At 40.7% G+C, this 12320-nt stretch overlaps 1 protein-coding gene across 7 annotated transcripts in view; it reads right to left on the minus strand.

Annotated features, from left to right (window-relative positions):
* Positions 1-12320, minus strand: part of ADD3 (adducin 3) — a 96523-nt gene that overhangs the window by 15992 nt on the left and 68211 nt on the right. For 6 of the 7 annotated variants that reach the window (XM_071563434.1, XM_071563437.1, XM_071563431.1 and 3 more), the window contains one exon: positions 11750-11973. In XM_071563434.1, coding sequence (XP_071419535.1) covers positions 11750-11944 — 195 coding nt within the window. In that variant the 5' untranslated portion in view covers positions 11945-11973. Of the gene's footprint in view, positions 1-5024; positions 5106-11749; positions 11974-12320 lie in introns of those variants that run through there. The other variant, XM_071563438.1, reaches the window with a different exon arrangement.

The raw sequence follows: 12320 nt of genomic DNA on the forward strand, positions 1-12320 counted from the left end.
AAGTTTTCAGACACCTGTGCTCTCCTTAGAATAATTTTATCAGCATTGTGTGTACCCAAGACTTGCCAGACAAGTAAAGCCTCTAAAGATTCACACTGACTGACTATGCAGTGACCTCTTCCATGGATCTCCCAATGCAGACCAGACTTTGTTCATGGCATGCCCCAGATGGCTGAACAACCTCTTGCCAGTCTGATGGTGCATCAGCAAAGTCAGATTTTTCTCTTCAGTGACTGCTGGAGGTAAGATCTATGCAGCAGGAGAAAGGAGACGATGAGAAAGGAATCGAGCAAGCAAAGGAACCTATTGTGGAGAAAAGTGGAAGTATGGGAGGCGATCAGCACTCAGAGTCTGTAAGGACCTGATAGGAAGCAGTTATGGGGAGGCAGCTGCCAGAAGGGCAAACAGGGATTTGTGTAAAACAGCAAGTGGTTGGAGAAAACATCCAGGCTTTCATCCTTAATCTAGCAGCAGATTATCTGAAACTCACTTCCTTCAATCTGATTCAGCTTTGAGGGTGGCCATCATCCTCATGTGTTCCAATGGATGCCTGGACTGCTGGAAGTTACGACAAGCAGGAGACATGTCTTTGCCCCTGTTGCACACAGATAACAATCTTTAAGTACAGTCACTTCATCCCTGCACCTTCTGGGGCACACAGTAGCTCACTCTCACTAGAAAGGCAAGTCAGTAGTTTTTTGCTCTTCTTGTGGTCCAGCACATGGCCCTGCACCTTTTGGGGAGGCTGTTCATACTCTGCTGAGGTGACAATCATTATTTATCTGACAAGATCTTCTCTGGGCAGATAATTACTTAAATCCAAGTGCTTCATAAACATTAATTTACTAATTCCCAAAATGTGCCTTTAAGATGCAGCAAGGCCCTGTTGTCATTTCCACAGAATGTGAGTGAGGAGGTCATGGTAAGGTGCTTCCACTAATTTGGGATGTTCATTCTGAGAGGCCCAGAGCCCCATTTGCAGAACACTGGGCAGTCAGTAGCTTCTTACATGCACAAAGCACAACTCTCAGTGAAAATTCAAGTGCAGCACTGAGTGTCTAACGCACTGCTGTTCCTTAGGGTATCAAGTGGGATACATGGAAAACCACAGTCTGAAAAATGGGAAACAGATGATTCGGCATCACTCATGACAGCCTGGTTTAAATCCCTGAGGCTGGTTAGTACCTGAATCTGAGCATCTATCACCAAAGTGGTTTTGAATGAAAATCAGATGTGCATGATTTATACAATTGCCTGTAAAAGATAGGGATTTTTCACATAACTAGAAGATGCATTTTGGTAGTCAAGCAGCTCGCAGGCATAGAAAGAGGAGCCAAGGTTCAACTTTACATTTTATCAAAAGTGAAAAAATGTAAAACAACAGAGATACTTCCTAAGCTCTTTGCACATCACATCCCTCACATTACAAAACACATAAACCAGACTTTCAGGCACCAGCTGTGGCAGCACCAGCTCCCTCCTCTACTGATGGTTCACTGTGAGGTTTTATGTCACTTTCTGCTTCTGTTACTGTGATCTATTAGGACTGCAGAGATGACTGGCCAATATATTTCATCAAGAAGCTATACTTATTTTACAAATTCTGTCATTCCAAGATATTCAATTACTTCTCAATTATTTCTGAAAGAGGCCCCCTGCAAGAAAACCCTGCCATTTCACACTCTGCAAGGCTGAAATGTTCTTTCAACCTTGTTTACAATATGTTTATAAGGAAACTGCACATTTGTAGTCTCCTGGGGGGCCATGTGGAAGACAAAATTCATTAAATTCATGGAAGCATTTGCTTGGGAGGAGATGGAGAAAAACAGTTATCTGTATAATATTAAATCATTCCCACTTCAATTCAACAAGGACTATTAAAAAAGCCCTGCAAAAAACATTCACAGTAAATTCTTATTAGTTATATTTCGACTTCTGGCATTTTTATAACCTGTACAAGAAATATTACTTCTATAGTAGAAAAAAGGTAGTATAATTGGTAGCATTTTGGGCAATGTTTGAACTTTATTTTATATCTTATCCTATTTTTAATTCTTCCGCTTTTTGGTCATGTTATTTTCATTCCTCTAAGCTTTGGTGCTAACAGTAGTATGGTTGATGAGACTACTACAAATGAGGATTTAGTGTTGTATCAAAAATTTTGATAAACCAAAGAAGCAGCTTCCCTTAAAGATAATTTTAGAAATAACAGAAGACAGGTAAGAGCCAGGAAAGTAGGAAATATGGAGGCTTGGGATGATCTGTAAACAGAGGTGAGAATGTGGATGAAGTGCACAAAATTAAGGATGCAATGTCACTGAGTAGTGATGGTTTTTAGCAGCCTTCAGCATGTTATACACATGACTCATGCAAATTCCTCCATGGATATTTATGAATATTTCCATACCTTTCAATCACCGCTACAAACTTTTAAAACCTACAGAGATATGTATGTCCTTAGATAACTATCCCATGAGTGCTCACACAAACTTCCTCCACTTCTGATGATTCCAATGGGCATCACCTTCTGGTCAACAATTTACCCTAAATATTAGACGTTAAATGAATGGTATTTATTGCATATTTACTGCACTGTACAAGACTGATTCCTGTAAAACTACTACCTTGCAGGGCTCTGATTCTGGGATCTGACCCATTCAGCAGCAGGAATCTGCTTCTGAAAATCTAACTAGAGCCTGGAGACCAAGTGGTTTGGTTTCACTTTAATTCATGAGGTTGTGACACATACACATGTGGCATTAGGAAGCTAAATGCCACCCTGACACTCCATCCGGTCAGATCTCGGAAGCAGAGCAGGGTCAGCCCCGGTTAGTACTTGGATGGGAGACCTCCTGGCAATACCGGGGGCTGTAGGTTCTAGTCCTGAGGACTTCACTGTCACCGTCCAAGCTCGCTCGACCGTAGCAGATGAACCTCAGGAGTTAAAGGGTGGGGCCAGTTTCACATAGGCTGTGCCTCACCTAAAAAATCCACTGCGCAGGCTCAAAGGACACACCCACGTGGGGAGAGCCCTTCCCACATCTTCATTCATGAAGTCTCCCCATCATCACATGTGGCATTACAGTGCAACTGCCCACAAGCAATCAAGTAGAAGCTATACTCGGGAGACATGTTTTCAAAACGATGACAAACACGTTGCTCTGGCACAAAGCTGATATTTTTCAAGCAGAAAGGTCACTAGTAATTTCAGATGTAGTATTTGACAAGAAAATGCTGACAAAGTAAAACTGTACTGTCAGATGAATGAAAAATTGTGTTATTCAGCTGCAAGCTCAACATTGCTCAACCCAGAGAAAGTTTCAGCTCTGGGATTTCAATAGCTCTTTGGGTTTTCTGTTTGTTTGTTTTAAACCACTAAAACTTCAGACAAAGGTTGATACAGTAAGAGCAGTGACTTTATACAGTGGGGTACTGAGTCCCAAAGGGAGAAAGCACAGCATTTTGTGGCTGCCCATGATCCCATCAACAGAGCTCCACCACTTCTGGACTCAGACAACCCTTCTGTGACCACACCAGTGCCACAGCAAGGCTGTTTGGCTGCATGACCCACCCTGCCATAGCTGAGAATTGTTTCCTGTTTGCACATATATCCTTCTGCCTTCAGTGAGTTCCCCTGCCCAGCCAAGCACCTGTGTCCCCGCTTGTTTGTGCTGAAACAGCACTCCAAGCACCCTGCTGAAAGTTTGCATAGGGAGCAGCCCATCATATGAAAACTGGGTCCATGGCACCTACTGGAAAGAGGTAAAACAACTTTTCAGAAAAGATGCACGACTGGAAGGATGCTGAGTAAAGCTTTTTTATTCACCTGGCAGCAGCAGACACCCAAGTGATCAGTCTGACCTTGGTACATTGCAGGCTGGTGCTCTGCTCCCATCTCACCCACCTTCTCAATGCCACTCCACCACCTTGCTTTAAGACGTGAATATACCCACAACTCATCAGTAAAAATAAACAGGGCAGCCTGTCCCTAAAACTGTTTCTGAAACTCCACTCTTTCCAAAACTGTAGTCAGCTCTTTAACACCAGCCTAAACAGCCTTACATGATACTGCAGCTGGCAGAACAGCTACAGCTTTTCTCAATGGAGTCATTAGTAGCATTATTAGGTCAAGGTCTTTCTAATATCATAAAATTACTTCTGCAGAAATATTTGCAATTATCTTCCAAATACACATCATAAATTCAGGCAGTTTAGATGCAAGAATCCTTCAATTTAGATCTGCAACAGATCTCTAAAACGCTAAAGTGAAATTACAAGCCTTGGTACTCAGTCATTTACTTTCATTTTCTTTCAGGAAGACAGTCTAACTGTGAGCTGACAGTGGACTTGTAAGAATCAAAGCAACATTTACATGTACCTTTGACAACTGGTATTTTCCAGCCAACATATGCAAAAAACCTAGAATAGCAACTTGCTAGAATAACCTGTTTTACATGGATACACACACATATATAGCACAGAATAATGATTCTGCTAAAAAATTTGGTATCAATCTCTTCATCTTGGTAGGCAGCTCTTTGAGGATATTAAGAAGTACAAAGGCTCACAAGTATTTTGAATATCTATGCTGTTTCTTGTTGACCACTAATTTCTGCATGTACCCACTCAAAATAAGTAGAAATAAAATAATAAGAAAAAAACCCAGTGGTATACAGGGCATCCACAAATACTTCACGCCACTGCAAACCTTTAAGAGGAGAAAGCATGTGCTCACATCAGGACTAATTACAGTGATGTCCAAACCCTTTCATATAATTCTACAGGCAAGTAGCTAAAAAAGATATGTGAGGCCCCTACATTTCATAGCAACGCTTAAAAGCTGCAGAACAATATAAGAAACCCCTTCATCCATTTTCACTTTTGACCATTTTGATCAGAGTTTATACATCTTAAAGCCATTTTTAAAAAGTGTGTAACTCCACTTATCTACATTACATACAAATGCGCCCACACAGAGTCCCTAAGCCAAATCTCCACCATTGAAGAAAAGATTCAAAACTTAACTGGTATTTTGTTCTTGAGAGCGAAGAGACGTTAATTTTAACTCCTGTGCCGTAAACACAGCTGCCCGTGGAAAGGAAGACCTTCACTGAAACAGCAAATACAGCTCTGAACAGGCTGTTTCAAGACTGGAGTTTAGATACAAACAGCCGGTGCCCTAAGTGGAAAAGGGTGGAGTTGGCCACAAAAAAACCGCCAGTGAGTTAAGGCTGGCGGGGAGAAGATAAGAGTCACAAAAAGTGTTTGTTAATGCCATGAAAAAGAAAAAGGGGGAGGGGGTTTCTACTTAAAGACATGAAGAAATAGCCTCAGTGATAAATACAGGAAATTAGCTGAAGTTGTAATAATCTCTTCACCTGCAGCGAAGCGGGAGGGTACCTGGGCTGGATTTAGTGACTCAACTGACAGCAAGCCTGTCCCCAAACAGAGCTCAGTCTGTGCCAGTTTTTCCGGCTCCTCTAACCTGGTACACACTGGCTTTCCTCTGTGAACTGTAGTGGTGTGTTTACTCCTGAGATAAACAGTCCAGAGATACCTTAAGATTGCACTAAAACCAGAAGCACTGAACTCCTTTGCAAAGCTCCCAAAGTCCCAGTGTCAGCCATTCCCACACTCACAAAACTGCTGCTGTCACTGGGGGTCTGGATCCCTCCCTTGTGTTTTCTCACAGAGTAAAGCCACACTATGTATCTTGCTGGATGGAATAAAACAACTGAAATTTAAAATGTCAGGGGTCTCACATTTTGAGCATAAATTACTGGTTTTTCAGTAAGTGCAGGAGTAGAAAGGGTGGGAGCACATGTGGAGTTGATGCACCAGGAGGGATGGCAGGCAGAGCTCTTGCAGGGCATTCTGGATGCATCTGTTCCTGCAGCCAGGGAGGAAAGCCATCAGTCACAAATTTCTAGGATTTTCCTGGCACTGTTAAGAGTGTGTACTAAACAAAAGCATTATTTAACAGCCTAAAATTATATAAAAAAAAAGGACTACAAAATGAACAGAGCTAAGTAAGCTCTTTAACTGTTATTCTTTACTTGTACTGCAGTGGAAACTCCTTTTCCTCCTCTCATCAAACCAAGCTGAAGATGCCTTTATTGGACAACCTCTACATGACTAATAAATGAAAGAAAAAGAGTGGATTTTTTGACAGTGTATTTTGTATCTCCTTATTACATAAGAAAGTAATTCAGATCACAGTGCTATTTACAATTAATAACTTCAACTACACAAAGGCTCATAGAAGAGTCAGGACACAAAGGAGGATGGATCTGATTGTTTAATGATTTTGATACGAAAGAATACGGCACCAGACACAACAGGATCTGCAGACATCCCTCAAGATGACAAGAACCCAATCCCAAGCAGTTAACAACCAGGAGGAAGGTTACAAATTTGGATATGAAGGGGAAAAGTATCGATGTGGAAACTGTTGGCATTTGTATCTACTGAAACCCACAGTTCAAACCAAATGGAAAGGATGCATGTGGAAGTAAGAGAGGAGTTGAGAGGTAACCCATTTTTAAGGTAAGAAAGCAGGGAAATACTCACAATAGCACTTGTGATACAGGATAAGGGCTTGAATTGACCATGAATCATCAAAGTTATAGAAATGGAAGTTAAGCAATGGAATTTCTTGGATCCTCACAGTGGATGGCCTTCGTTTAAGACAACATTACTCTGAGCACAAATTCCCTCTCACTTAAAATGTTGTCACAATTCAGAAGGGATCTTTGAGGGACATTTTTAGTTTGTCTTAATTATGTGCCAAGTTGAGCTCATGTCTCCCCGAGAACAAAATGCTGCACAGGTTGTATGACAAAAGCATGCAATTAAGCAAGCTATTGCAATGAAAGGAGAATCATGCCTACCCAGCAGAAAACTGGGAACATATCAGAGAAGACAAAATCCAGAGGAAGGAGTTGCAAAGTGAGAGGTCTGCCCACCGAGGAGGTCCTCAGGTGATGTAGAAGTTGCAAGCCTTTTGTGGCCAAAGGGTGAGGCTTCTGAAGGATCTGAAAGGCTTTTGATCTTGTTAGAAAGGAGCAGTAGAAGCCAAAATATATGAGGAACTGAAAGAACTTTGATATTTTTAAGAAAATAAACTGCCTCAAAAGGGAGTGGTATTACAAAAATACTGGATGTTCACTCAATACAAATAAAGTAAGCCAAACAACTGAAAAAACTGGGGGAAAAAATAAATCAAACCATCCTTCATCTCTGTCCTAATAGTTTGAAAATAACATAGCTAGAAAAAAAAATCAAGTGTGGGTGGGATTGCTTGTTTTTGAGGAGAAAAATCTGCCTGCATTCTGCATGCTGAGGCAGACCTCTGAACAGAGGAGTTGCTAAGCTGGACAGTTATCGCCCCACTTTTTTGGACAAGACCGGCTGGTGTGGGAGGCAGGGGGTGTGTGCACGTACAAGGCAGGAAGGAAGAGAGGCACAGAGAGAAGTACATTTTTAACCCCAGCATAAAGCCCTCCTGATTTTGCAATTCAGATGGATACACCCAAGCCAGGGCCTTCATGTAACGGCAGCTCCAAGCCAGAATTGCCCCAAACACCCTGCAGAGCCGTGATGGCTTGGTAGATGCCCTGTATCCAATATGGAATGAAAGCAGAGCATGCAGAGATCCTGAGAATGCAGTGCTCAACTTCAGGGAAAAAAACCAAACACAAACCTCAACACACAAGCTCTAAATAGCTGTGTTTTATATGCAAAAATAGCAAGCGCACGTTCAATGGGTCTCAACAAGGCACTCAAAATTTTCACTGGCAGATTCAAAACATAAACTGGGCATTGAAATTCCAATCACCAGACATTTTTTATGTTTACATAAAACAGCTGTTCAACTCATCACTTCATACAAAAATTTGACTACTTCAACTTCTTCTTACATCAGTAAAAATAATGATGTACATTTCATATAACAGCTTATGTATAAGAATGCATCCTCTCTCATTTCCACCCTGACCTGTAGCTTTCCTTCAAATACAGCAATATGAAGGGGATGCATGGTACTCCTCAGGGCAGTTTAAGCCATGATCCTAATTTCCTGTAAGGTTACACACACTATCCTGTCAACTAAAGCCTGTAGTTAGCTTTCCTGCAGGTTAGACAGTTGTTTCACAGGGTCTCACTGCACTGGAAGCTGCGTGGCACTGCTGCCTGCCCTGCAGAAACACACTTCACCTTCCCTGGCTGCTCTGCGTGTTTTCCCCCATCTATGTGTTCATTCAGCTCCTCAGTGTTGAACAGACTGTCTTCATACAACCGTAATTGCACAATCATTGCCACCCCCCCCCCTTTTTTTTTTGTAAGTCTTTTAAGAGTTTCTAGTTGCTATGGTGAGGGCACCAGAGAAATGCTAGAAGAAAATGAAGGCCAGAAGGACTTGTATACCATAACCGAAATAAGGGGTTTGATGGTACAGCAAATACATGTTTACTCTTTGAAAGATGTAGTCACTCTGTGTAACAAGCAACATATGACTGTTTAGCATACAGACAAAACTGTTCTTCATTGCAGAGTTAAGTTGGAAAATATAAAATTAAAACCCAAAACAAAAAATACCCAAACAACCAGTCCATCTTTTCAAATTTTGGATATATTACAGAGCAAGTATCTTACACCCAATAAGCAATAAAATTAGACCACTGCATAAATCCAGTACCTTTCCTTTAAAAATAACACCACACTGCCTGAACCTCCTGAAACTGAAGACCCAAATGGCATTATCCTAAAGATTGGCCTGCAGTACGTCTGGATATTTTCAGGTTGCTCAGAGCCAGGTGATATTAATTTCTTTCCACCTTTCTAACAGATACAGAACAGCAAACATCTGGGTGCTATCAGATGCTCATGGGCCACATGCAGAATTAGGCAAACACATCTGAGAACTCACTGATAATGTCAGACACTCTCTGTGGGCAACAGTCATAAACTCCTATGATTTGTTTGAGGCTTATTATGAACAGACTCTAAGACATTAGTAAACATCAGAGGTAATGGAAATAACTTTTCAGTAGCTTTTAAATTATTTAATTTAGGAAAGGGAAATTGCACATCAGAGAGGAGTAGTCAGATTGCACACCAGTATGTGCACCAAACAGCACATCAGAGAGATGCAGCAGTTTGATGTTTGAAGATGTCTGGTCAGGGCTGTGGCCCTTACAGTAACATGCATAGAACAAAATATACTGTGGTTCCTGAAATATATTCTCTAATTTATTTTCTTGCTAAAGAATTTAGATTTTCCAACTTGAAAGAAAAAAGCTAGTTAATAAAAACAGATTAAATCAGTGCCTAAGCTTCCTGCTATATGACAGTGATTAACCCTTTAGTTTTGCCCTTTTGCTCAGAGAAAGGGCATGTTCAAAGCTCACCTCAAGTCCATACATGCTTGTGTATTTTTAAGACAGTTATTATCTTTGCTACATACACCTCATATTTACTAATACTTGCCAGAAGATGAGTCAATTACTATTTCTCTGATCCGAATCCATATATCAAGATTTGGTGAAGATATGAAAGCATGTATTTAAGACTAGGTGAAGATTTACCAATGAGCAAGCTCTTTTAAATGTGTCTGATAACCTCTCTTTCTCTCCTTCTAAACACCTTCAGACTATATCCTCCTTGCCAAGTGGAATAATCCAGAAAAGCAGCAAAGTTCTATGAAAATGTCTAATGCAATGTAAATCTGCAGCTATAGAACTAAAACACCATGCGCAATACTCATCAGTCAACCCTGAACCTGTGTTACACAGACTGGTAACAGGAAAATTACTTTCTGGATATTTTGTGAAGAATTTTTAATTCAGGATATCAAGATAATAATTTTCAGTCCTGACTCTCAAGAACTGTATGGCACATGGCAGCGGGAGCCTGGAAGAAATACTGTACCTTCATCCCCAAATCAGTTGTGAAATTTGCTTGATGGACATTTGGTCACAGATACTGTAGAAAAATGCTTTTATTTCCTCACACAAGAAATCACAGCAGGGTTCATCTAAATTTTCTATATCAAGGGAGAATAAAAGATATTTGAGGGGAAATTGCAGCTCAGACAACTCCACTTCGTGCCTGATCACACACTCAGCTCCCATGTTCCAGTTTCTCCCTGAGCCAAGCAGGCAACAGGGCCCTGGCTTATTTGGACAACTGCTCCCTTACACAACAAAAACTTGCAGCTTACTGGCAGCTCCCAACAGTCACTTTCCAAAAAGTGCTGGGCTCAGCTTCTCTTGGAGCAGGACCCTAACAGCATCCCAGCAGCTCTTTGCCCCTTGACCTTCTATTAGAACAGTTACCTAAAATCAGGGGTTGCCCCTCTTCATACCCTTTCATAAAATCTGCACGCTGATACTGCATCTATTAAAAAAAACACCACAGAGGCTGCAGCAAAGGGACATTAATTACACCTGGCAGACTTGGCAAGAGATGCCCCAAAATCATCAGATTCAATACTGCCATCAAAAGGACCAGAAAACAACACACATACAAACCCAAACAAGATCTCTCTAACTTATTTTAGTTTCTTAGGCTAAAGATTTAGTCTTTGGTGTGAGTCCTGGCTACGCATAGTGTGAATACTTTAATAGGAAGAAGTAGACTTCGATCTCATTTTACAATTGAGAAGTTTAACATAAAATTATGATGATTAAAGCATTATGCAATACCTCTTTAAAACATTTTCTTTATAAAAGAGCCTGACTGCATACCCAAGCCTGCACAAATTGACTTGAAAAATAATAAATTCCTTAGTCAACAGGTTCACATGATACTCAAAGCAACACACAGATCCAAGAGACACTCCAGGACAACACTTTAGCAAACAATCCTCTTATTCATGGATGACTATAATAGAGTGATTACTAACAGCTGTTTGCAATCTTATTACATGTGAAAAAGCTTCAAAAAAAGTTAGAGAAACAGCGCCCCAACTTACAGAGGAACTGAAGAGAGAAGTATCTGTAAAGCTACTTAACCCTTTCTCAGTCCCCATTATCCCCATTACTCAACACCCCCAGAGACTCACCCTCACACAGGCCTTACTTGCTCCCTATGGCTTCAAAGTACTCACGGCAACAGCATTACTTTCCAGTGTACTCATCAGGTTAAACGCAAAGAAACAGGTATTGAAATATAAATTAAATCTACTACAAGTGTGGGTCCATAGATGTAATAGTATTACAGGCAGTCTACGCAAGTATTGAACTTACACGAGTGTAAGAGCTAAGATAGCCAAGTACAGGTATGATTACCCCCAAGGACATAAAAAGAACACATAGTCTAGCTTTTAAATAAACTTAACCCAATTATTAATGTTAATTAAAGCATTCCTGATGCAAATGTTAGGTTAATATTCAAACCCAGAAAGCAGGACACCAAGTAATGCCCTAATTTGTTCCTATCTGACCAGTGACTCCTTCACTCTCTTCCCTGCCTCTAAGTTTTAATTAACTACCCTTGCAGCCAGCCACATCTTTTTGTAATACTGCAATGAAGCATAAGAATATAAAAGCACCCAGAGAAAAAACAACACAATAAAGGCTGCTTGTTCACAGACAAAACACTAAGCAAACAAAATGTTGGATAATCTGTTTAGTGACTCTTCTTAGGAGATGGTCCAGAGATACTCTTTCTAGCTGTGACACAGATTTCTTTTTTCTAAGTATCCAAAAATAACACCCTTTTCTCTTTTTTCCCCCTTAATGGCACTCACAGGGCTTTGCAGTATTTGAGTGACCCTCTTCCTTTGTTCCATCATATTGAAGTCCTGTCTCAGGTCAGGAGACATGTTCCTCTCCCGGATATACTCTGGGTCATTCTCATTGATGCGATCGAAGTACCGCTCTTTGTGGGGCATTGTGGCCGGGGGAGGAGTAGTGACCACCACCTGACTGGCATCAGTACTCATGCTTCAGCAGTGCAGAGGGCAGGCTTCACCTGAAACACAGGAAAAAGAGGAGAAGAATGCTTAACAATTCAAAGGAGGAAATTACACATAACTTCCAAGTATGGACACAACTAATGTTCTTTTTTGCCTCAGCAGAACACCATCTGAAATGAAAGGAGAACAAGTGAATAACTATCATAATCAGAAAAGTAAGGAAAAATTCTAGAAAACTGTTTAAAAAAACACTATTAAGTTCTCTGATAGTGCATAACCATGTCTATTCAAGTTAAAATAAACCCCCAACAGCACACAATTAAGAATGAAATTTGAAATGACCATTGTATATTTTATGACAAACTTTCCTGTATCATTTTAGACGGCACTTATCACTCCCCAA

Source organism: Pithys albifrons, chromosome 9 (genome assembly GCF_047495875.1).
Source record: "Pithys albifrons albifrons isolate INPA30051 chromosome 9, PitAlb_v1, whole genome shotgun sequence".
NCBI lineage: Eukaryota > Metazoa > Chordata > Aves > Passeriformes > Thamnophilidae > Pithys > Pithys albifrons.